At 41.1% G+C, this 27451-nt stretch overlaps 1 protein-coding gene across 1 annotated transcript; it reads right to left on the minus strand.

The window, feature by feature from the left end:
* Positions 1-1759: 1759 nt before the first annotated feature.
* Positions 1760-27451, minus strand: cd82b (CD82 molecule b). The gene is made up of 9 exons (XM_088996680.1): positions 27316-27451; positions 24045-24117; positions 22916-22988; positions 17002-17126; positions 13278-13352; positions 8429-8527; positions 7779-7952; positions 4602-4685; positions 1760-3096 (listed from the first exon to the last, which is right to left on the minus strand). The coding sequence occupies exons 2-9, from the start codon at positions 24105-24107 to the stop codon at positions 3019-3021; spliced, it is 771 nt and encodes a 256-aa protein (XP_088852806.1). The 5' UTR covers positions 24108-24117; positions 27316-27451; the 3' UTR covers positions 1760-3018.

Below are 27451 nucleotides of genomic sequence, written 5' to 3' on the forward strand. Positions count from 1 at the left end.
CATAATTTGTAAAATCACTTCAAATGACTTCTACTGAGCGTATTTTACAAAGATTACACCGCATATAGCGGTATGTTTTAAGACTGGCGCTGAAAATTCAGGAAGTCTTGTTTTCGAGTTGATCACGATGCCTGACATGACGTCACGTCTGGAACGCCCCTGACCGAGAAAGTGACACACAATGCATTTCGGTACTTTGTTTGGTCTGATGGCAAAATTAGAAGGACAACACATAAATAACGCGATGGTGAATCGTGTGTTGCAGGAAGACTACTATTTGATACTAGGTGACACAAATTCCCAGTAGACAAATCAGCCCATTTCCATGGAGCGTTTTCGCCATCTTCTGCATTTTTCGGTGCTACATTTCTGTCCAGATGCCTCAAAATCACACGGAATAAATTGTTTAATCGATTGCAAATATGTATGCTTTCCTCTTCAGAACTATTTGAATCATATTCATACCTGGATGAGTAACAAGAAAACATAATCTTCGAACCTTCAGAAACTCGGCATCTCTGGGGTCATTTTGAAGTAGTTTTGGGACACTAAGTTTTTTTATTGTATTATATTAAATAATTTATTTTTATTGGTGTTTTGCAGTTGACTAAAAATATCAGCCTGCGTGTTTTGGGTATTTTAAATGCTATAAAAAGTTTTTCTGATGTCAGTTAGATGTCGGTTGTCCTTTAAATAAACATAATGTTGAAACAATCTCCCAACCCTGTCCATGGAAAGTAGCCTTTGAAAGAAAGGAAAGCATGGCAAACAATCAAACGCCGACGCAAGATACAGCTGCTAACTTAGTAGCATGGCTTATACGTGGAAAGTTGCAACACAGGTAATGTTAAAGGTTTAATAACATATTATTTGGTGTGTAAAATCAATGTAAAGCCATTGCCAAGTGATGATTTTCATGAAACTGAAAAATAAAAATGCTAAACACAGGAATTACAAAATATTTTTGTCAAACTAAGGATACAAATTGTTTTCCCTAATTAGTTTGAGAAGCGTTCATCTTTCATCCTCAGCTATTTTTTATTTGCATTCTTTAAAACCCTCCCCCAAAGCAAACCCGATTCAATTCAACAAAATGAAATAAAAACAAAATGTACGCATGTTGTTAAAACTAAACACCATAGCTACTGCATGTTGTGCAGAGCAGCCCTACATGATTATACCTGTTTTAATGGATTATTTACTATCATGATTAATTTTTACTCAGTATGCAAATAATAATTATGCGGTGTCACAGCTGGTGTTCATCGCTTCAAATATAATTAGAAATAAAATGATCCTAATTCAGCATGGCCTGATGCAGATGTGCTGAATTAGTGGAGAGGTCTCTTCGGGGAGTTTGAATGCTGGAGGTGCAATGAAGTGACTTTTTTGGACAGTCGTGGAGACTTGTTGCGAGCTGTGCTGGTGAATCACAGGAGAGCAATTGACTTGTGCTTTGACATGAAATTAGGAGCCACCCACGTTTTGAAGAGGTGTATTTAAAGTACAAAATGAAAGGTTTTAATATACTGTATATTTATATAGTATATACACAATATATTCTGTGATAACGAATTGGTTGGTCTATCCACATAAGCCAAGACTTATGTTTATAATTTGACAAATTCATTGTTTCTTGAGCCTTTTTTTATTTCAAGACAGTCCAACCTATTAACTTGCACTTTAGATTTTGCCGTGGTCTATACTGCCATCTATTGCTCTCCATCGGTACAAACCCAAGCACAAAAAAAGCACACAATCGGGGATTCCCCTTTAATTGCATTTTCCGTCGTAACAAAAATAGAAAACAAATACATTTGTTTTCATATCCACATACAATTTGTGAAATAGTCGCTTCTGTGTTTCAAAGTGTATAAAATGATTGCAAACAGTAAAAAAAAATTTTAATGTTACACTTTGGCAAATGGGGCAAGAGAATATTTGAAATGCATCAACATGAGAGAATGGTAACATTTAAAAAAACAGCAACACTTTTGTTGAAACAAACAGTTCTAAAAGAATATGACTATAAATACATGCACGCTACGTGTTAAACAAGAGTCATCTACCTGTGAAATAGGCCAATACAGAAAATAAACACAAAAACAAAAAAACAACTGCTCAGTAAAACCAAGCGAGGGTAAGGTCAAGACTCTACTGTCAGTTCACTCACTTTTTTTCATAAAGAGGGCAGGGAAAGCTTCCTTTGGAAAACTCATAAATACAACTACCGATTACCAGTCAGACACACTCAAGCGGAATGCTTATTCTGTGATGCCGATCGTGACCCAGGGCGGAGAAGGCTGGTGAGATTAAACAGGCGAGGCGCAGGGCTACAAGGAATTGGCGGAATTCAACGCTTAGAGCCTTAGACCTTCACTGCAGCTCCCCTGCCTCAGGCTTTTTTCCCCTCCTTTCTCCTCCTTCACTTGGTGGCGGCGAAAAAAGAAGCCACAGGATCTGAATGGCATTAATTCCACACACACCCACTCATCCTCTCTCATCTCATGTACCCGGTGTCTCGGCTCCATCAAATCGAAATAAAGTGCTATTTCTCTCACTCTCTTTTTTGTTTTTTAAGCGCTTCAGTGAGATCAACAGAAGGAAACACCAAATCATATACGTATATAAAAAATCCTACTTGTACTTGAGTGTTTTCATCCTTTTAAATGGGTAACATTCAAACAACGAAAATAACAAAATTAATATATAACTATTTTGATCATTTCATTATGATCGTTTTGTTATGATCGTTTCATTATTATTATTATTATTATCATCATTCTAAGCCTATAATGGCAACTTGTGAACAATAGCTAACAAGTATGTCCATTTCTAACGTGTTTGACGATGATGTAAGAAATCTGCTCAACTGTCAAGAAGGCAGGAGAAGCTCGAATGAGACGTCTGCCGTTGTGTGTGTGTGTGTGTGTGTGTATGTGCGTGTGTGTGCGCGTGTGAATTGGAATGTGAAATGAGAAGCGTGATGTAGATGCGTTTCTGTGTGTGAGCGGCACTTCAGTACTTGGGTACTTTGGTGTAATCTTCTTGGACAACACTCCTGCACAAACACATGGAGAGGATCATCCCAAGAAGCTGGCAGGGGAGGGGGAGAAAAAAAAGCAGTGACAAGAAAATGTTAGAAGTATATTGCAATGTAGCGTGTTACATGTTGTTCCAAGTGAAATGGGTCATTGGAGCGGCAACAATTTTTCCCTCTTAAGTTGTGAAATATCATTTAGCTACCAATGTGGCTTCTAATCAACAGTGATCAATTCAGTGGACAATCCCGATACATAATTTACATGACAATAAAACAAGTTAGAATTAGATAACACATTTTAATTATCAAGAAACCAAGTTATAATTGTAATGACAGAGACAACACTTCTTATTGTGACATTCAAAGATTCACATACAGTATCACATTTTGGGTTAATACGGGGTTTAAACAAATAAATACAAATAATCAAAATACGATTTTTATGATTTTTATCACTGCCATTCATTAATTTATTCGGGAATTGAACATTGACTTAGAGCGCCATTCTTGAATGTTTTCAGGCTTTGTTTTTTCTTGTTTGGGTGCCGATAAAGCGCTGGCCATGGCGTCTGGCAATGTTTTTCCCCTTCCATCTTCAGCTGTTGTTAAAGCGCTATATAAACCAATATGTACAGTATGTATTGCATTGTATTTTGGACAGCCTCCCTCATTTCAAGCGCATGTAACACCAGACCCATATAATTTAGGAATTCACCCTTTTTCTGCGATGAAAGAAGAGAGTCTAAGTTTTTTTTCGCCGCAATGACTGTTTATGTAGTGCTAAAACTCAATATTCTTTGGGTCCTGGAATTCGAGTGACAAAGACAAAAACACTGGCACTGGAGGGGACACATAACTCTCTAAACTGTAACCCAAATAGAACTGTATAGTGCCTCATTTTTTCTTATAATGATACTACTGCAGCGTGTTCTACCGGGGACAAATTCCTTGTGTGTTCTACATAGTTGGTAATAAAGATGATTCTGATTCTGATTATTGAACGTCTGAGGGTGAATGAGTTAATTGAGATGACAAACAACTTTCAGTAATCATAAACATTGCAAATACAAACTTTTGTGACTGAAATTCCAGCGAATGTGAAACATCAAATGTTCACTTCCGTCGAGCATCAACCTAGCGGTGGTGTTAGATTGGAAAACTAGAAATAAAGACCGGTGGACCCCATTAAAAAAAAGCAGAACATCCCCAGTTAGTAGCATCAGTTTGCAGCGTTTTGGTTGATTAAGCAAGAACGTATGATCCCATGAATAACCGAAAGAAGTGCGCATTCTTTCTCACGCATTGCCGATTTTGCAATTATGCCTCCTCACATACATCCACTGTGGAAAACGGGCACCACGACCCACACTTGCAAGCCATTCCCAAACATTTTAAATGGATCTGACAAGAATGACGACGTGAGGATTTTGAATTTTAAGTTGCAGTGATCAATCTCGATTAAATTGTGTAATAAGGCGCCAACACAACACTCCCTTCAGGAGCAGGAATCATCCACTATTTGCTTGAGCGCTACTTTGAGGACAAAATGGATACATACCTCCACAACTGCCACACCGACACAGATTCCCAAAATAACACCACAGTTCTCCAGAAGCCATTTCTCTACACTGATCATGCACCCCTGAAGAGGCAAATAGAGAAGAAGCACAGGAGAAAAAAACCCGTTAGCATCGGGTAAAATGATCTTTCAAAATGACGACTGACGGCAGATACAGATTTCATTTTCATATTTCCACAGTCAAAAGTTGTGGCATTGTGTCTTTGTTTCATTTTGCGACCAATGGCTGCCATTGTAGGACTCCGCCTGCAGCTGCACAGGTGTTGGCCGTTTTAATCAGTGGCTGTGAAAGGGACTCACGGCACTGCCCTTCAGTGTTGGGTCATTGTCTGTTTCACCCTGTCAGGTTTGCTTCATCTTGTCATGTTTTATTCATGGTTTTGTTTGCTACTTTGGACCTTTTTGTTCTGTTAACTTTGTTGTTTGAGATTTTGTTCCTGCTGGCTTTATTTAATACAGTTTGTTAAATACACGCTGCTCCTCCCTCCTGCCTGCATTTTTTTGAGGTCCACCCCCACCCACCAACTTGCAAATCGTGACACATTGACACTTGTGCAATGGTCCATTTCACAACAGTATTTTGTGGGTATTATATTGAAAGGATGGAGCAGATAACGTGGCCATCCGTTTATTGGTTGACAACGGGACAACAACAACGCTACAGAAATATGTGAGTAACACAGAAAACAAAACGTTCATGTTGATACCTTTACACAGTCAAGATCAGTTGACTTAAATTTCCTCTTCTGTGATTTGTTGTATTTTTCGTAAAACAAAATACAGTGAGAAAGTGAGAAAAAAAAAAAAAGAGTCCAAGACGGCGCCCGAGGAGGCAGCCATCTGAGCAAGTGCTCTCATGCGGCATGAATATGTCAGTACTGTTTTTGAATGTCGGTGCCATTCGACTGTCATCGCTGGACAGCTCTGGGGCCATTGTGCTTTTTCTTCACAGCCCCACTTTGTTCAACGGAAAGGTCTGTGCTGTTGGAAAGTCTGCGGCTGGATGGATGCATGACTTGAGGAGCCCGCGATAAGAAGAAAGGAGCGTCAGCGCAAAGCGGCGATGCGTATGTGGAACTGTTGCAGCTTGGAATTGAAGCGGCTTTAAAGGGGATAGGAGATGTGAGACGAACTCTTTTCGTCAATGGATGCTACAGCTGAGTGTTTGCCTTCAACATTTTGCTTGTAGTCGACTTGCACATTCCACCATGATGTCCCTGATCCACTGGTGGAAAGACGCTTTGATCCTCTCCTGTTTCATCTAGAACTGCTTCATGTAACAAAGAGGGTACAGAAAGTGCTTAAAGGACAACCGAAGTCTCCGGACAAGTTGTGTCCATAATTTGTAAAATGGCTTCAAATGACTTTTACTAAGCGTATTTTACAAAGATTCCACCGCATATAGCTATATTTTACGTTATAAGACTCACGCTGAATATTCAGGAAGACTTGTTTTTGAGTTGGTGACGAGTCCGTACGTGACATCACTGAAGGAACGCCCCTGACCAAAAAGGATACATTGTAGCAGTCCTTCCATCACGTCAATGTATTTTGCTGTACTTGTTTGGCCTGAAAACCTCGTGTTGCACCAAAAAGCCACCAGAAGAGGGCGACCAAGCTCCATGAAGGAATTTATCAGCCTGTGGAAACGGGCTGATTAATTCCTCACAGGAGCTTGGACGGCATTTTCTGCTTCTTTTTGGGTGATACATTTCCCCGCAATGTTGCCTCAAAATGGCACGGAATAAATTTTTTAATCGATTGCAAACATGTATGCTTTCCTCTTCAGAACTATTTCAATCATATTCATAACTGGATGTTTAACAAGAAAGCATATTCTCCGAATCTGAAGCCATTGTTTTGTTCTCCAGCAATGCAAGACGTCTTGGCGTGACGTCACCAACTGGGGGCGGGACTTTCTGAAAATGCCCAATTCGCACCTCAATTTTTTTGCAGATTTTGGACACTTTAAGTCATTTTTTTTGGTGTTTTGCATTTGAATAAAAATATACTGCGTGTTTTGGGTATATTAGATGCTATAAAACGTTTTTCTGATGTCAGTTAGGAAACAAAAAAGTGACGTCGGTTGTCCTTTAAGAATGAATGACTGTCTATGTCTTTGTGTTGTCGTATTATTTGTTAGTTTTTTTTTGTTCTTTTGACTTCAAGACAGCGCCGCGAGAGTGGCTGCCTTTCCAGCAGCTCATGTATTTTGTTTTTCTACTTTCATTCCATGCATCACTTTGCTGCTGTGAAATGTAAATACAGTAAAGTCTCGTTATATCGATATTTTCGGGAGTCGGAAAAAATATCGATAAAACCGGACTATCGAGATATCCGATCCTGCGGCATGTAAATTTTCTCCTTGCGTTCATAGAAATGGTATCATAATAAGCAGTACTATCAATATAACCAATATCGATATAACAAGACTTTACTGTATCTCCACTGCGAGACTAATAAAGGCAAATCCAAAGCCAAAGATTTTCCCCCAAGGAACTATTTTTTCTGCTCATTCATTTGCATCTGTTTTCATAGACATCCACTTTATTTTAGATCGCATAAAACATGAAAGTGAAAATGGGTGCAAGAATGTCCCTTGTGCCCTTTGTCAAAGTGAGAGTGGCTGCCTTTCCAGCAGCTCATGTATTTCGTTTTTCTACTTTCATCCTTTCATCACTTTGCTGCTGTGAAGTGTAAATTTCTCCACTGTGAGACTAATAAAGGCATATCCAATCCAATCCAATCCAAAATGCGAAAGATAGTATACCAAGTATGCTACACATAGAGATGGGAACCAAGTTAAAAACACTGACTTGATTTTGTAAACTTCTCTCTGTTCACAGCCATTTTGCTAGACATGTGCACATCAGCGGAGATGCAATATGTACCAAAAAAGAAAACAAAGTGAAAAAGCCTACCATTAATGATCCAGACTTTGTTTTGATATAACCCGAAGCCATTGAGTGTGAAAGGAAAAAAATAGCTCGCCCTGACGGATGTCTGGGAAAGTTCGGGCCAATGAAAACTCCAAAGCCAAACATTGGCAAGTGCAAAGCAAAAACATGGAAAAAGCTGAAAAGATTAGCTGACTCCGCGAGTTGAAGTCTTCTTAAAGAGCAAGTGCATTTAAACAGACGTTGAGAGTGGCCGTACCGTTTGGTAAACGGGAAGATCAGAGGACAGGTGCTCACACAGGCCGTCCACCCTGACATCAGTGCCAGGCAAGGACTCGTTACGACAGGAACACGAATAGAGATGCTGGGAGCTGTTCTTGAGCAGCAGATTGTCAGACCAGTTGCCAGGCCCCGTCCACCCACAGCACTTCATCTGTGACGAGAGAGGAGATGTGCGAGGTGAGTGGGAAGCTGATTGTTTCCTGAAGTGCGACAAAAATAAACTTCATTTTCGCGCACAAGTTTTCAATACCGCAAGCGTCATCCAACTCCTTCAGTGAAGGCGGATTACAGTAACAGACACAATACTAAATGTGTGTTGACACGCATTGAGTTGCTTTCAGGGCACTCTTGTTTGTTGTTCTGCAAAATGGCAGTTGGGAACCAGTTTTTAAATGTAAATTACTGACACATTAACACAGCTGTCATCTGTACATTTTGCTGAGCAACATTGTATTAGAAATATAGGATAGAAAATACTTTTGAGTTTGGACTAAAAACGTTTTGAGTTATAAATAACAACAAACAAGACATAGTGGGGGATGATTTAGAACTAAAATCAAAAACCGCCTACAAAAATTCGAAACGCCACGACCATCTTCATCATCATTGTCGTCAACATGAACTCACCGTCCTCTGGATGTAGTCCCAAGTGTGGTCTGTGGTTTTGTTCTGGCCAGTGTAGTGGATGATCATGCCTTTGATGATGTTAGACATTTCGTGTTTCAGCTAGTAAAAGCAATGAAGAGCTTTGATTAACATGGATGAGCTGGACGATTTTGAAATAATACAATACATCTTAATTTATATAGCACTTTCACAACAGCTGCAGCGGAAACAAAGCACAAAGCAAAATAATAAACAACAGGAACATAAAAAACATGGACAGCTGTGCAATCTTAATGACTTTCGCCATGCGCCGCGAGAGTGGCTGCCTTCCTAGCAGCTCCTGTATTTTCTTTTTCTACTTCTTTCTTTCCCTCTTCCTTTCATAACTTTGCTGGTGTGTTGCTTCCGGGTACAGAGAACGCTGGTGCAAATGGCAAATTATAGTAAAAACAGTGTCTGAAACTCATGACAAAATAGCCGACACCAGGATTGACAACTCTGAAAAGTTGCCTGCCCCATTTTTCAGAGCTGGAAACACAATCAGACGACTAATCGCAAAAAAAAAATGATTGTTGCAAAGTATAAAGGATTTTTTAAATTAATGATGTACCTACCACAAATGCTCCCTTGCTTAATATACGGTAAATATCCCGTGCAGAAAATTATGCTCCAGTTTACGTTTGTCCATTCACGGGTGCACAATGCAACCTTTGCGTTGCGTTGTCTGCTAAATGCCACGAAGCTCCTTTCAAAACTCTCAAGTACACTTTACAGTCACCGTATAACGTACGTTTACGTTTTATAGTGTCATAAATATTGTTAGTGTCCTCCATCTTTAGAGGTTTGATCCACATGTTTGTTTTGGCCAAGCTTTTACGTCGGATGCCCTTCCTGACACAACCCTCTGTATTTATCCGGGCTTGGGACCGGCACAAGAAGACATATGTCCCTTTGTGGCTACAGAACAAGCAACTCGCTCAGTAAAAAGCAAAAACTATACTCACCATTTGATGACAATACTCTGATCTTACCGTGAATTTGGCATATCTTTCCTTACATTACATCACAAACAGAACTTCTAAGTCCTTTAAGCACACAAAAGCTAAAAACTCCTAAATTAACACAACAAATAATAATGCACGACCTTATAACGCTCGGGAAAGTCCAAAGCACGAAGCAGGCTTCTGTTTGGCTGCCGTGCCAAGTATGCAAATTTCAGCTGCAGATAGGATATTTAATACAACCAGCCTCTGTCTGTGTGCTTGGCAACGATACATATGTACTGTTTGCGCGTGAAGGCGAGGGTGTCCGTAGCGAGTTTGTAGAGCGCGCGGTCAGGACAATCCATTCATGATTTTGCGGAGTTTAACACAAGTAGATATTATTGAGCTTGAGTATTTTGTTACACAATCTTGATAAATCACAGTGCGTATGCTATTTTAATCTATTTACATTTCCTCCTCCCAGTATCTGCAAAATAGTATGTAAATGCCATATCTTACAAATTTATTAACTTATAAGGGCTATTTTTCATATTTGAAAGACAGTTAATAAATTGGGTTGTAGTGTTCTTACTGTGCTATGAGGTTTGCACACACTACATTTAATGCTTTAGTATATCCGGCTCAAACAATCCCTCCAAATGCTCCCGGCCCGGCCCCTCTGTCAAATTTTAGAACCCATTGTGGCCCGCGAGTCAAGAAGTTTGCCCACCACTGCTGTAAAGTGTCCTTGAGAGTTTTGAAAGGCGCTTAAAAATTAAATGTATTATTATTACTCGATGATGTTTGAGTAGACAAACACTTTATTAGATGAAGCAGTTTTAGATGAAAGAGGAGGGGATGAAAGCCTCCTTTTCACCAGTGGATAAGAGAATGTGCACACCTGCTACAAGCTAACGTCTGTGTAAGCTCTCAGTCGTACAGGAGTGGTCCATCGATGAGAAGGTTTCTTCAGCCGTCATCTGTACAATTTTGAAGGTTTCGGACGTTTCGCATCCTACCCAAGAGGCTTCGTCAGGGAACTAAAGTCTGACTGGTCGTATCGGCCCTATTTATATATCTCTAATGTCCAGGCATGGCGGCGCCGGACACAGCTATGATAGGTCACTACTCTCAGGTTGGGGGGAGCAGAGCTTAGGCAAAACAGGTTAGGCAACATTCGTTATGCTGATGAGATGATACCGGTGGGAGTGGGGGAAATAGGCCAGTCGTTAGTTAGGAATGTAGGAACAATCAGTGGGGCCACAGGGAGGGCTCCTCTGCTCTCAGACTTTAGTTCGCTGACGAAGCTTCTTGGATAGGAGGCAAAACGTCCGAAACCTTCAAAATTGTACAGATGACGGCTGAAGAAACCTTCTCATCGATGCTACAAACTAAGTTTTTGAAAGCAAACACAAAGCTTGACAAAAAGAGATTGTCTTGTCTCACATCTCCTATACCACATAAATCCGCTTCAATTCCAAGCCGCGACAGTTCCACATACGCATGGGACCTCTGCACTGACGCTCCTTAAAGGACAACCGACGTCACTTTTTTGTGTCTTAACTGACATCAGAAAAATGTTTTATAGCATCTAAAATACCCAAAACACGCAGTATATTTTTATTCAAATGCAAAACACCAATAAAAATGACTTAAAGTGTCCAAATCTGCAAAAAATTGAGCTGCGAATTGGGCATTTTCAGAAAGTCCCGCCCCCAGTTCGTGACATCACGCCAAGAACTCTTGCATTGCTGGAGAATCAAAACATTGGCTTCAGATTCGGAGAATATGCTTTCTTGTTACACATCCAGTTATGAATATGATTCAAATAGTTCTGAAGACGAAAGCATACATGTTTGCAATCGATTAAAGAATTTATTCCGTGCCATTATGAGGCAACATTGAGGGGAAATGTCTCGTCGAAAAAGAGGCACAAAATGGCGACCTCCTGTGGCCACCTACGTTTTCACAGGCTGATAAATTCCTTGTATGGAGCTTGGAATCCCTTTTGCTTTTGGGTGCAACACGAGGTCCCCAGACCAAACAAGTACAGCAAAATACATTGACGTGATGGAAGGACCACTACAATGCGTCTTTTTTTCAGTCAGGGGCGTTCCTTTCGTGACGTCACGTACGGACTCGTCACCAACTCAAAAACAAGACTTCCTGAACATTCAGAGCGAGTCTTAAAACGTAAAATATAGCTATATGCGGTGGAATCCTATTAAAATACGCTCAGTAGAAGTCATTTGAAGCCATTTTACAAATTATGGACACAACTTGTCCAGAGACGTCGGTTGTCCTTTAAGAATCTAATGTCAACCTACAGACCAGAACTCCACACTAAATTTCAGTCTTTGATTTGAAAATTACACTCTAAGATAAACTATGATAAGATAGCTATCAGGTGCCACGCTGAGCTGAAAAGCTGCGAAAACGCCGCCTGTGCGTCTGCTGGTGTGCGAGATCACAGGCCTGTGGCAGCGTTGGAGGCTTGAGAGCTCTATTGGAGATACAACCTCACCCTATTCTGGGAAAAGGCGGGGCACCGCCCTGCCCTGTGGTGAGCCTTAAACACAAGGAGCACATCCAGGCTCACGGGGGCGTGCACAGACGCTTACTGGAGAGCAGGAACAGCAAAGTTTGCTGCCGTGCACCGAGTACGCAAGCCCTCATTTGGCCTGCCTGGGAGTGTTCAAGACTACACACCCTCTCGACATACACTGTGCAGAGACAATGTAGCCGGTAATTTTAGTTCAGCCTAAATTAATGAAATCAGCACTATTTTAATTTGAGTTGGACAAATGTTACGTATTTTGCATTTCTGATGGTTCGATGTTTGGCAGTGTAGCTATTTTGGTGACTAGGTTGTTTTAAGTGGTTAATGTTGTTTCTGGTAAAACAGTACAGCTAAAGGAAGGTGATAGAGATTAGAGAATAAGAAGTTATCATATTTAAACGTTTCATGCTGTTGTATCCTTCGTCAACACTTCTGACTCAATACACAAGCGTGGCACGGGCAACCTGGGGCCAATCGGGTCAACGGACACAGCAATGTAAACGGTCAGCCTCACAGGGGTCATTTACGACCTGGGGAAGTCTTATCACAGGGGTAATTTCGGACTTCAAACTCCTTTTCACACAAAGAGCTCACTAGCCAGGATGCAAACTTATCAGTTCATGGGAAACAATGTTTTATTGCTTACATCTGTTGGTGCTCAGAACGCCCAGGGGCGTGGCATTATAATCAAGAAAACTATGTTTTACTAATATATCACTTTAATTTACATATACTCTCAATAAATAGCTTGGCAGAGAAGCGCAGAATTCAGACGTATGTCATCTGATGACTGCATCTCCTGCCGGCAGTGGGGACAATCTTTCTTGTTCTGAGTCTCTGTTCACGGTGTCTGTCTGTCATATCTCTGACAGAAGGATATTATGTTTGATCTATTTTTGGCCAATTGGGCATGAAGGTGACTCACAAGTGACAGGCCACTTTGAGATGTCAAACCCCCTCGATACTGTCGAAAGGCAGGTTATTCCGCTTTTCTTTTACATTTCTTTACACTTAACTTCCTCTGCTCGAATAATGTGCTCAGAACAGCTGTATTTTGTATGACTTCTCGACCTAAATCATCTAGCCTACCAAAAGCACCCAGTGTCACATAAAAAAAATAAACATCGTCTCCTGAGTTTCACTTGTCGAGCGATGAAATGGTATTCCACCACAGGAAGCGGGAGTCTTCCGCTCACAGCTGCGACATGAGGAAGCACAAACACCCGGAAGGCCACAGCTGCAGCAATGGTTGGGGTGCAAGGTGGCGAGCAGCATTCTAAGTAGGGCTGCAAAAGACACTAAAAGATCACGGGAGTGAGCGACTCACCCGGTCTCTTTGGAAGTAGATGAGAACTCCAGCGGTCACTTGAGCGATCAGGATGAGCAGCAGACAAGTGAAATACTGTTGGAGACATTCAAAAGAGACTTCTTCAGCAGTCCGGCGATACACAAGCAAAATAACAAACAACAAAACCAAAGGGAGGAGAGCACGAATAAACCACAATAACAGTCATTATTTTTTACATCAAATTTGAAAACTTGTTCTTCATTAATTTGTGGTGCACTCTGTATGTCATAACGGCTCTCGAGAGGAAACCATAACTACTACGCGGCCCACGGCTAAAAATTACTTTCACACCCTTGATATAGAGTCTTTCAAGGAACCCAATGCGGATTAAAAAGGGTGAGCCATCTTCACGTTTCAATTTTAATTATGTAGGACAATGGAGTTTGCATGTTCTCTCCGGACCCGCATGGGTTTTCTCCGGGTCCTCCGGTTTCCTCCCACACTCCAAAAACATGCATGGCAGGCAGATTGACCACTCCAAATTGTCCCTAGGTGTGAGTGTGAGAGTGACTGTTGTACGTCTTTGTGTGCCCTGCGATTGACTGGCAACCAATTCAGGGTGTCCCCCGCCTCGTGCCCGAAGACAGCTGAGATAGGCTCCAGCAACCCCTGCGACCCTAATGAGGAATAAGCGGTACGGAAAATGAGATGAGATGTTTAACTCATTCGCTGCCATTCCCGAATTTATTCGGGAATTGAAAAGTGTGAGCTGCATTCACGAATTTGTTTGGGTTTTAGTTAAAGTGCTTATATAAATACGTAAGTATATATGTATTGTATTTTGTACAGCCGCCCCCCATTTCAAGCTCAAGGTAACACCAGACCCATATAATTTAGGAATTAACTTTTTTTCTGCTGAAATAAGAGTGTGTAAGGTTTCTAACACTGTATTGAATGTTTATATACTCTTAAAACTCAATATTCTGTGGGTCCTGCAATTTGAGTAAAAATGACAAAAACCCTGGCAATTGAGTGAACACATTTTTGCGCATCGTCTAGTAGTGAATGAGTTAAGAAATGATCTCTAAACCAGGGTGCACATTTTTGTTATTATGAGGAGGTACTGTGTCAGCTGCTCACTGTCACTGGAAAAGAAATAGGTCAATAACAACTCCACAATTAACTGCCAACATAAGAGGCCACGCACAGCGTCAACCCCCCCAGCAAATCTTACAGGCTTTCTATCCCTCTCCGCCCCCACGCGCCCACTTCCGTCAGTCAACACATGGTGCAAGCACATGTAAGTAGAGACGTGATCCGCTTTCCTGTCAGCAGGAATTTGTCATGTGTTCTTCACCAGGCATGTGGAACTGAAGCAGGTGCAATTACGAGTGTTTTTCTTTGCAAGGAAATGTGTGCCTTCTGTTCTAACAATAGCTTTCAAATGACAGCCGAGAACGCCAATCTGGGGATGATTAACTGCTGTGGGAAATTTTGGGGACAGGGTGCATGGTTTTCGGTTTCTCTCTATTTCAGTCGAAGACAGTAATGTTAGGGAAGTCGGGAAAGTTTTGATGACAAACATAATTTGTGCTCATTAGTGTTCATGGGAAGAGTGCGTTTTATCTTGCCAGACCGCTTGCTGCGTGGTCATGACAAAGATGTGTTTTTTTTGTAGATGTGACATGATTTCACATTTCAAGTTGGAGTGAGAAACCAAAGACAACACACGCATCAGCAGGGATGAGAATGACAAATGAGAAAAAAAAGTCTGGGCCCGTTTGGGGACCCAGGGGGCGAGGCCCCCCGGAAGCTCAGTGATTTTAACAATTTAAAACCACAAACCCATTAATTTCATCACTGAAAGTCAACCGTATTTGTGAAAATAAAGTCCCGTGTTTGGTGGGCTACCAGTATGGCAAAATTGTTATATCAGTTTAATTTTTTGCCATGCTTCAAATATTGCATTTGTTCGTTTTAAACTTGATGTTCTTGTGCCGGTCCCAAGCTCTGTATATAAATACAGAGAGTTTTGTCAGGAAGACGTAAAACCTTGGCCAAAACAAACATGCGGATCAAACTTCTAAAGATGGAGGACACTGATTTGCTGTGGCGACCCCTTGAAGGGAAAAGCCGAAATGAAAAGAAGAAGAAGAAACTTGATGTAAAAGTTTCACCATTTGCCACACTTTTGAATGATATTTCATTCTTCAATATGTATACATCATTATACTGTCAATTTAAACATAATATAGTATCTATCATAGGATCTAGCAGAGCTGAAGATGTTGAGGTTTTCTTTGGGAGTGACCAGGTTGGATAGGATCGATCAAAGAATTTATTCCGTGCCATTTTGAGGCACCATTGGGGGGAAATGTCTCACCAAAAAAGAGGCAGAAGAAAATGGCGACCTCTTGTAGACATGACAGTGTATTGCTTTCCGCAGGCTGATAAATTCCTTATTTGGAGCTTGGACGCCCTCTTCTGGCGCAACACGGGGTTTTCAGACCAAACAAGCATTGACGTGATGGATGTGTCAATGTGTCCTTTTTTTTTCGGTCAGGGGCGTTCCTTCAGTGACGCCACGTACGGAATCGCCACCAACTTAAAAACAAGCCCCCGAAACACTCAGCACGAGTCCCACAACGCAAAACACAGCTATATGCGGTGGAATCCCTGCAAAACACGCTCAGTAGAAGTCACCCGAAGCCACTCCATTATTGTATTGAACATAAATAGTATGACCAATAGAATGATTTGTCCACTTGAGAGGACAAAGAGTCTATTTGTTGTTTGTTGTTCTATTTGTCCTCCTTCGCCATAGCGGCACTCGGTGACCGACAACAAAACCGCCACATTATCATCATCCATTTAATTTCTAAGCACAAGGTGACAAGCATAAGGAGGTATACAATCCATCCAACTGTGGATTGATAAAATGCCATTTTATTTCTTCTGTTGTTGACAGAGAAGAATTGTCCAGTTTTTTAAGAATCACCCGACCATTAATTTTAATCTCATTAGAGGGACAACTCATATCAGAGGCTTTGCAGAGAAAGTCAGAGAGGCCAGACTGAGATGGTTTGGACATGTCCAGAGGAGAGAGGGTGACTATATCGGGAGAAGGATACTGAGCCTTAAACTGCCAGGCAGGAGACCGAGAGGAAGACCGAAGAGGAGGTTTATGGATGTGGTCAAAGAGGACATGAAGGTAGCTGGTGTGAGAGAAGAGGATGCACAAAACCGGGATAGATGGAGGACATTGATTCGCTGTGGCGACCCCTGAGGGCAAAAGCCGAAAGGAAAAGAAGAAGAGGATCTAGGATGTAAATGCTGGAAGGAGTAAAAAAAGAAGTGTGCAGATGAAGCTTCAAAACAATAAAAATGCCTTACTCATCTGAACAGTTTTTGATCCCAGCACTCTTGTCAATTTTCCTTGCGCGATCTTCATCCTTCTTTTCGAACAATTTCGCCATCGTACACAATGCCCCCCCCCCCCGACATTTTCTCAACGGATTTGCGTGTTTTGGGTATTTTAGATGCTCTAAAACGTTTTTCTGGTGTCAGTTAAAAAACAAAAAAGTGACGTCGGTTGTCCTTTAAAGTGTTTATCGGTTTATTCGGTTGTCATTTATGTTTTGCAATCCAATATTTAAAAAGGAAATGAAATCAAACTTTTTTTTCTGGACATGTGTTCTATGCACCCCGACAAGCAGTCCAAAATATTTACTTCACACTGACAGTTCCATCTTTCTCTACTCACCAGACCAAGAAGACAACGAATTTCATAGATGGCTCCAATGCAGCCGAAAAATCCCATGGCCATTGACAAGGACCCCACTCCGATGAGGATGTAGGAAGCCACTTTTACTGTGTCCGATGATTCCTCTGTAAAAAAACATGAAAATAAACACACCTTGTTCTGTTATGGGAGTTTTCTGAAGAGTTAGTCAAGTTGAAAAAAAGTTCTATGGGGCCTCGCTAGTGTAAATTTTGTTTCCTGATTAATATTGTATTTGTTTTTACCCATCTCAGGGGGGCATCCATTTTGCCACTTGCTGTCGACTGAAAAATTACATCTAAATTTGAAGCACTCAGTTACCACCACACTATAACTGTTCATTCATTCATTGGGAGATAAGCAGCCACACCCCAAACTTCTTTTAAGACTGTAACCACAGAAAATAATTCCAAATTACTGCAGCTAACACTGAGCAAAGGGAGAGGATAAAAAATGCTTCTCAGAACAAACAGAGGTTTTTGGAATGGTGTGGGAATGAAATGGAAGAACTCGGGGTTGCACAGGAGATAAACTGCAGCCAATCTGTGCATTTGCTCCACATGTTTAAGACAAACAAAACAAAACAAAAAAAAGAAACCAAGAGTCGTGGGACATTTCCAAGGGGGAGCAAAGTGGCCAGAATCAGATAATTCATTTGACATTGTTGAGAAGAGTCTGGCAGCTGCAGCAGTTTATCTATGGTTGCAATTTGTTGCTTCTTGGCAACCAACTGCATATACAATTCTCTTAAATTATCTGCTGATGGTATCTTACATGGTTGTGTGGACGTCTCATTAAAGACAGGCATGATAAAAATAAGCACCATGCGCTAAATCAGTAATGCGAGACGACTGTTAGCAAACCTTCCCACACAAATGGGACTGGCACAAACAACAGCACATCTCTTTCCTGGTTGCCTTTATCACCCAGGCAAGCACTAGGAAATGCCATTTATTTTAATTATGCTTTGGGTAACAAAAACAAAGTAAACAAAAAAAAAACCCACACAGTTTTATAAAGATATTAAGCGTGGCAATAAATATTTGAATACTGTACTTGACTTTAAAAAGCACAGGTTGGTCACGCAGAGGTCAACAGTAAATTCATAGCATTTTGTTATTGTGATTCGACTTGTCAACATATGGAGGTGTGCCACAATTACTCAACAACATATATCGAAGCCCCACATATTGCAATTTTGCATGTACTCCCTGGGCCTGCATTGGGTTTCTCCGGGTCCTCCGGTTTCCACCCACATTCCAAAAAACATGCACGGCAGTGTGACTGTACTTGAAATTGTCCCATGGTCTGACTCATGGTCATCTCTGTGTGCCCTGGCAATCGGTTCAAGGTGTCCCCCGACAACTGCCCAAAGACAGTTGGCATGGGCTCCAACATACATGGCTAACCTTGTGAGAATAAAGCAGTTCATAAAACAGATGGATGGAAAATCGCCACCATCTTGTGGCATCTATCGGCAATGATCAAACTTTTCTAGGAGGGGAGTTCGATTACACGTGCTCGAAAGTAGTGGACGACTGCGGTCTTTCAAGCAACACAACAAATAGATTGTTCTTTCAAAACACTGACATTTGAGCATACAAGGCAACTGTATTTCTGAAGGTCAATCAAATACCCCAAAATAATACTGTGAAGGTAAGGTTTACAGGAGTGGAATACTGACAACAAAAAATATTTGGATAACTCTCGATCTTGACAGTAGCATGTATTTTATTGGTCCCAATATAGGAGGAAATGTTTTAGTGCGCAGTTTGTCTCTTCTGAAAAGAAAAAGCTCGTAAAGTTACACTCAAGTATTTCCTTTTAGGCCCTCTGCCAAGTGTATCTGTGGGGTAAAATAGATTTCATTGACTTCCTGCTATCGAAAAATATGCACATGGCTCAGCTCAGAAACAGTTAGCCTCTGCATTTACACTATTTCATAATGCATTGTGCCTCACTTCTCGATCAGTCTCCTCTGAAATAATTCGGGTGGCTTTCATGAACTTGCCATATCGATCTTTCTGCAAATTCATCCCATGAAGCAGCAGGCATACACTCAGAGAAAAGTAACGGTTGTGCATTCTTACAGATAATTAAATGAAGAAATTTGGAATTCGAAATTTATTTCTGCTCAGTGTGTCGGAAAATGTGACAAAAGTAGGGGAGCCACTGTAGCCAAAACCAAATCCACACACAGGCTTGTCTTCTGCTCTTCTTGGCTGCTGCTTGATAACCTTGCTCAAGTGTGAATAGGACGACAACTCCCAGAAAACTGTTCAAACTTTTCCTCTTCCGAGCAGAAATGTCAACAAAAATAAATACAATCAACACCTGTTGCCAAAAATGAAGGTTGTTTTTTTAAAGGGTTTTCAGTTTTATTTTAATGGCTATTTTATTTTGATCTATTTATTTAGTTTTCAACTACGAAAGTAATCTTGTTCACCAGCGATGGAAAGACGCGTGTGAGGCAAGAAGAGAATAGACTTTGACACCAAAACATTACCAGTCTTTCGGCCTGCTGTTAGCGAAGCGGCTACACACGCTTCTATTTATAGAGCTTATAATAACTGGAAACTGCAGACAAAGAGATTCTGTTTATGCCCGTGAACGGTGCAACTTCAGAGAAGCTGTGAAGCAATAAACAGCTGCACAGAGCTTTGTTTTTGGTTTCTTTTTCTATGCGCAGCAGAAGGATACCTTCAGTGAGTTAGGTATTCTAGAACGAAAAGGTCGGAAAATATATGGAGGAAAAGTCCCCAATTCCCATATGGAACAGGATGTTTTGGTGCTTCAGGTAGTCAGCACTGTCTCTGGTTACAGATGGATTTTGAGGGAATGACAAATATAATTCGTTTTGCTTTATTCCTTGTGTAGTGAGGGAAAAAAAACACTCCGCAAAAATGCAACAGTCAAATATGACTTAACTCATTCACTGCCATTCACGAATGTATTCGGGTATTGAAAATATGACGAAGAGCGCCATTACCGAATTTGTTCTGTTTTTTTTCTATGCTTGGGTGCCAATAAAGCGCTGGCCATGGCATCTGGCAATGTTTTTTTTCTTTTTCACTACGGGGCTGCATTTCCCTTTTTTCTATGTTGCCGCTTTGTTCCATCTTTAGCTGTTGTTAAAGTGCTATATAAACCAATATGTATGTATTGCATTGTATTTTGGACAGCCACCCTCATTTCAAGCTCATATAACTCCAAACCCATATAATTTAGGAATTAACTCTTTTTGGAAGAAAGAAGAGAGTCTATGGTTTCTTACGCTGCATTGGATGTTTATGTAATCATAATATTCAATATTCTATGGATCCTGGAATTCAAGTGACAATGACAAAAACCCTGGAAATGTAGTGGACACATTTTTGCACATGTCTGGCAGTGAATGAGTTAAGGACACAGGGTCAATCTTGATTTTTTTTGTCAGTACAGTTTGTAAAATTCATGACCCAACTGGAAAGAAAGTCAAACGCGGTCTGTACACATGTACGAGAGAATGCCTTTAAACTGTCGTTCATATGGGGTTTTCTCAGAAATCATTTACTAAATGTGTGACTAAAATTGAGCTTAGGCAAAACCTGTTAAAAAAAGATTAACGTTCAATCAAACCTGCCGGCAGTTTGCTGCCAATAGATGAGGTTAATTCAACTTACAAGAGATTTTTTAAAAAAATGTAGTCAACTCTGTGTTGACTACAATTGTGTTTTGACACATGTCACATGTGCTGTGTTGACCCAGCCGCCCATGAACACGGCAAGACCCCTCAAGCCGAGCTCCTGATGGGCCGCCACCACCCGTGGGCGCCCCTCCCACACCATGAAACGTGCCGCACCCTGATGGCTAACACCGTCCAATTTGCCTGGCGACTCTGCAACCAGCTGCATCGTTTATGTCCACGAGCGGACATCGTTGGACATCGCTTATGTCCACGATCGGACTTCGGGAAGACGCTTCATGGTCGACTCGGCCGCCGACGTCAGCGTTCTTCCTCAGTCTCCTGCAGAGCGCCATGGCAGCGCGATCAACGTAACCGTTGACCGGCCCGTCCGTTGACCGGCCTGTCCAACCCCACGCTCCTTCGTCCTCACAATCCCTCATCGATTCCCCGACTTTACCGACCCCAGCCGAACGAATGAGAACGGTGAGAAGACCTTCCGGAATCGACTCAACGGCCACGAGGAAAGTTTCCATCGATCGACTCAAACTGGCAGTCGTGGAGCACCCGTTGCCGTGCTCCCGTACAACGATTTCAGCCACCACCAAAACTTCCTCGACGACCTCCCCACCGACGCGCGCCATGCCTCATGATCGACCGTCATTGTGCCTGGCCTCTCCGTGTCGCCGAACGACTTTTGTTTCTCTATTTTTCCTTCACCGCTTTCATTGACTTCAGATCCAGGAGGGCAGCCCTATGGCGTCACCGGTGCGCACGACATCCCTGATGTCTTTCAAGCCCTTTGATCTCCTTGATGTGCGTCTCAGCCTGACGCATTTCCCACGGATGAAAATGGGTATAAAAGTAGCCGACGCGGGACAGAGAGAATCAGAATCATCTCGGACTCTCAAAGAGACTTGCAAAGACCCGCACAGGCACGATTAAAGAGAACCATCAAACTCTTTAACACATGTGTTTTGACATGGACAGCAAACACTGAGCACCAAAGTCTCAAATTATCTTCCAATTAATTAGTTTTACACTTCAATAGATATAAACAATGGCCGTCGTGTGCAACATACTTTTGTAGATCAGGATGGGCGCTGAACACCACCAATTTATCAGCTTTTCATTTTACAATCCAAAATGACTTGCAGATGAACGGCACATCTTTCAAATCTTTCTGGCTGGCGCTCAAGAATACACACACAAAAAAAGTGTGCAGAACTGGCATAGAAAAAAAATCATTTTGTTGTGTAATTGTTTCCAATAAAACTGGACGCCAGGTGTAAACAACATGTTTGTCATGTGATGAATGAAAGCGTTAATGAAACAGGCTAATGACATATTTCAAAGTCAATTGAACTTCTGGTTTTAGTTTTAAGACGTAAAGCATTCTGGACCAATGCAGGGACCTCGTATCCTCAAAATAGAACGACTGTAAGAGTTTTTGTGTCTGCTGACAAACGGGGGAAAAAAAAAATCTTCCCAATCACGTTATTTAACTCCCAGCAAAGAAATGAAATACATCTGGAATTAATATAGCAAAAACATTGATAAGGGATTTATACACAGATTGGCTTTCCAATCTGTATGGATAAGCCTGAATTTGGATTCATGATTCTTTTTGACATTGTTATCATCGTGCTGATAACATTCCTTTCTGCAACTCTGTGGAAGTATTGGATCCTTTGTAGGAAATTGAATGGGGACAAAATCTGTTAGGGTACTCGGGATGTGAGATTGTGTCGAGGGCTGCTGGGTTCAAGGTACAACTCTGCATGGGAATACCGTGTTATTCTCTGTCATAAGACTAAACAACCTGAGAAGTCTGGAAATGTCGAGCTGTTCATTCAGTCGACTGTGTTTCCGAAAAAAAGTCAACTTTTAGTATGAATCTGCAGATGTCATCATGTTTCAGCTTTGTGCTTTTTTTTAGTCTGGTGTGAACACTGCTGTACACTAAGTCTCTTGGGAGGTGATACACATGTTGCACAGAGCAGGCAGTCTCCGGTCAGCAGAACAGCCACGGGGTTAAATGTGCTGAATATTTACGGAACATTATCACACCAAGACGTGGCAGTTGGATGGCGTTCGGGCATGAATGTGTGTGTGTGTGCGTGTGTTTGTGCATTTGTTTGTCCGCGTGTGCGCGCGTGCGTGCATGTGTGTGCGTGTGTTTGTGCGTTTGTTTGCCCGCGTGTGCGCGCGTGCGTGCGTTCAGGCACTTACGTAGAACAGCAATGAAACTCTGGTTATCAAATAGAACCCATAGTCCAAAGCCCATGATCAATGCTCCAAAGACCTACAAAGATAAATAGTTGAGAAGAGTCAACCACCCTAGACTCAATTTCAAATTAAATAGCTATTTTTGGGGTGCCTCCACCTAGGATAAATCAAATTCATTAAAAAAAAAAAAAATTGGGGAACAAGACTAAATTATCAACAAGTTGCACATGATGGAGGTTTGGGGAGGGGGTTGGAACGAATTAAAGTATTTACATGGAAAATGAGTCTCTACTAACACATTTTTTAATTAAGAAATCTATTTCAAAACTAATTAATGTCATAAGTAGAGGTACCACATTAGGTACTATGCTATTTGTGCCATCATGATTCTATTGAGCAGAATATTTAGGATGTTGTATGTAACACCCTCCCAAACCTCTTGTATACTACTAATTAGGTCATGAAGTTAAGAGCAGCCCCTTGATGTGAGGTTGAGGGCCACACTGTTAAAGGGCCGAGGGGGCGGGTGCAGATGAGAGCTTGCGGACCCCCTTTGCAGCACGTGAACAATAATTAAAACCCTGGTTAAGATGTTGAGAGATGTTCATTTAAGGGGACTTTTGAGCCCGCGGCGGTCATCATTAGGCCACTACTTCCTGGCGTCCACTGAAATTAACACCAAGAAACAGCAACGCAGACTTACTAACACGCACATCAAACGCTTTCTTTTAGAATATTAATGTGTTAGAAAAACCCAGACATCCTCCTAAAGTCCATTTTAAGAGTCATGTTTTATCCGGCCCTGGCTTTATGTCGTGGCGGTTAAAGCAAGATGGCAATAAAGCTCAAGAGCAGCCTTGGCTGAGGCTCTGTGGAATTACAATTTTCAGGGAGACAGCTCCCACAATAAACTACATCTGTGCGAGAGACTCAAGAGTAGTGAAAAAGCTTCCAATAACACTTGAAATAGTCACAAGAATTAGCTCTGGTATTTTTTAAAAGGGTCTCTGGAGGCTCTGAGTACTTGTTAAACATAGCAACAAGTTAAATACAAAGTGGTAAAAAAACAATTGTTCATCTACTCAGCAGAAAAAAAATATTACGGTGTGATTAGGAATCTGTGCTTACTTACAAAAAAAATGAGATTGAAGAGGAAGAGAAAGTACTTGGTGACGGTGATGCATCCTTTTGCCATGGTAGCTATTCTGTGAGACAGAAGTAAACACGGTGTAGGGGTTAAATTTACTTTTGGGATAGCCGGAGTGAGCAAGAAACATAAACACAGAAGGGGAACATACAAAAGCTGGACTCGGGAGATGGTCAAACCACGTTGAGAGAACAACGGAAAATTTAAGATTCGGCCCCCCAGCCCCATGAGGCACCCCCTCTCAAACAGCTCTGATCTTTATAGTACTGGACCTGTAGTGTGATTTAACATTTCTTTCTCATTTTTAGAGATTTTGACATCATACTTGTGCAGTTTTCTTTTTTTCCAAGTTTCTTGACAAAAAAACTTTAAAGACGAGATCAGCCGGGAAAACACACTATGGTGAAGAAACATGCTAATGTAATCAAAAGCAAACACATGACGGGTTGACTTGCTGCAACAAGTTTGCAAAAGAGTAAACAGTGTGACCAGTTGACATACCAAGCTGAAAAAAGAGGAACCAAAGATACAGTTTGAATATATAGTGATGTCTCCTTCGTGACTAGTTTGCTGTTCTTTCTCACAGTTGCATTAGCACGACTGCACAAGTTGATGTGTTTGACTGCATCACAGTAGCTTCTCTGTGAGCAATAATTTCCTTTTGAGACACAGCTGTCGGCCAGGCCAACATCACACACAACAGTAGGAACATTTTATGGAGCTCCCTCAAGACAAGATGAGAGGGCAGTGCTCCAAAAGTGCTAAATAAATATTTACCATAGCCAGGAATTTTCTGTGAACTGGCACAAAAACTATAAATAGCCATTGAGGTCAATTGAGAACATGACAGTAGCTCAATAATTAAAAGGCCAACTCTCTTCACTGAAAAAAGGCACAGAAAATGCTGAAAATGAAAAACAGAAAATGCTGAACACATGACATGACAAAGTCACTGTGGTCATTTATTATCTGATATGCCAATAGGTAATTTTTCAAATGACCTGAAATGACTTGAAAAAGTAAGTTGCATTTGCGGTTCTTTCAATGAACAAATTATAAGCAGAGCAAAATAATTGTTGAGCTCATTTGAATGTATTGTCACAATAGCAACAAAAATTACCAACATACAGTACTTGAAACATATTGTGTGATTTATTTACATCGTCCAGTTCTGAATAAAACATCTTCTGCGGTAACTTCCTGACTGGTCATAAATTAGGAAACAATAATATATGTCATTCAGTACAAATAAAAAAGTGTGCTTTTTAGGGATAAAGCAAAATTGTACAATCATTGTAAAACATTTGCCCCGTGAAAAGAGCATCTGCTGGCTTGATGAGCTGGATGACCCAAATCGCCACAATTTTATGCCGACCCTGGTTAACAAAGCATACATCACACATATGAAATTCATGCAAGAATATAATCCTGAAAGAAGATTTTCTTTGTGGATTGATGGACCTCAGTGGTATGGATTAAAATGGTTGAGCTATAATTCACATTGTTAGTAAACAGAGCCCCATTCCAAAAACAGCCCTACGACAACATGTCGCACCGCAATACATTGGTTACAGCGTCAACAAACACAGTGGAGTGCAGGATATGACGAGGCTGTCCGTTCCTCTGACACTTTCACCACATCACTTTTTAGAAACAAGTTTCTTCAAGAGCGATGAAGGCTGGAGATGTGGTCATCTGAAATCCATGTAGTTCACTCTCACTATATCACACTTTAACAATATTAAACATTATTTGTAAAAGTGTCTGCTCTTTTCCCCCCAACATTCCCTCTACACATTTGTTTTAAGAGTTGTGATCTGTAAATTCTCCACCCTTGTATTATAGGCAGTATGAGTGGCAGATGGCAGGATGGCTAATGGGCCCAGCATGAACCAAAAAACAGCTCTAAAGGCAATAGGTCTCGACCTGCCTTCTGCCATGACTGTATATCGATATCTGGCCCATTTAAACATCTGTCAAGCCTGTGCTCTATTCCAGGAAAAAGCCTTTAATATAGCCATAGAATCCTGCTTCAGCACATTTGTATTAACACCAGACACAGGTCATTATTTTCATTGACATGACCACTGGTAGTGCACTGGTTCACAGAACAGGCAACCAGTTGGAGGGTTAGCCTCTCACTAAGTCTTCTTCCCAGATTCCCTGTGACCCTGTACAGTGTATGCGTTTGAAATACAAATGGTTGGACGAAATGGCAACTATGTCGATCAAAGAAATCTGTTGTGATGTCATCTGGAGGTTGATCAATTGTGTGATGTCAGGGGATATGTGTCAGGGGATATTTGTTGAGACGATGATTCATCGGTGGTGACAAAGAGGGGGCTCCCAGACATTCTGATTCTGACAGTTTTGCCATTACAATCTCGAACTATTTCAAAACTGGAATGAATAATGAGTTTTGATTGTTCCTCAGAGTCTGCTGGTCAAACACACATACAAAATAAAACCGTCCATTTAAATCGGCACCATGGGTTGTGTTGTAATTGGTGTTGCCTCAAAGGAAATACAATACTGTAGTTTGCAGTTTAGAGTTGTGATTATAGTGTGCAGGTAAATAAAACAGCAGTACTTCAAATAGCTGCATTATACTGTATTTTTAGACCTGAATTATGTACAGTTCTTTTTATGAACGTTTTTGCGCAGTTATATATTTCAGTCTTCTGACATTTCTATTATGCATACTTAGTTTTTATCGTTGCAAACCCCACCCCATCCCCCCCATTTTGCTGCTGTAGATTGCAAATTTCCCCTGTGGGAGGCTTTCTGAAAGGGGCCCAAAACAGTTACATCGATCAATACTCTCGTCTAGTCAATTATATTAACATATAAATACATATAAAATCATTAGAACTTAAAACAAGTTGAATAAATCGGACACAACTGTGACCGTCCTGCCAAACTATGTGCTTCGTAACTTATTTTCAGAGTACAGTTTAACAAAGGCATTAAAAACCATTTTATCAAGCCTCAATTTCAACATGAACCTAAGAAGGCTAATAAGTTAGTTGAAGAGAAAGCAAAAGCGCCTACATTTAACACTAATCCCCTGCCAGCCCAAAATAGTCAACACTGTTATTTAGAAAAGTCCGTTTTCGCATTGTAACCAAAAATAAAAGTATAATTCAGACGCAAGGAACGGCGGAAAGTACGACAAACAGACGTAAGCAAACAAGGTAAAGTACATGTATAAACTTCCAAGTTTGTTAGAACCAAAGAATATTAAAAAAACACTTACTTAGTTTGTTTCAAATCACCGAGTTCGGTCGATAGTCTTCGAACAAGCGTGAGTGAGACTCCGACCACTTGCTTACTGGAGACAACGTGTACGCATGCCCGTCCTGGGAAGAACTCCCTCCCTCACAGGCACGCGC

Source organism: Hippocampus bargibanti, linkage group LG05 (genome assembly GCF_051943395.1).
Source record: "Hippocampus bargibanti isolate YZ-2025 linkage group LG05, ASM5194339v1, whole genome shotgun sequence".
Lineage (NCBI taxonomy): Eukaryota > Metazoa > Chordata > Actinopteri > Syngnathiformes > Syngnathidae > Hippocampus > Hippocampus bargibanti.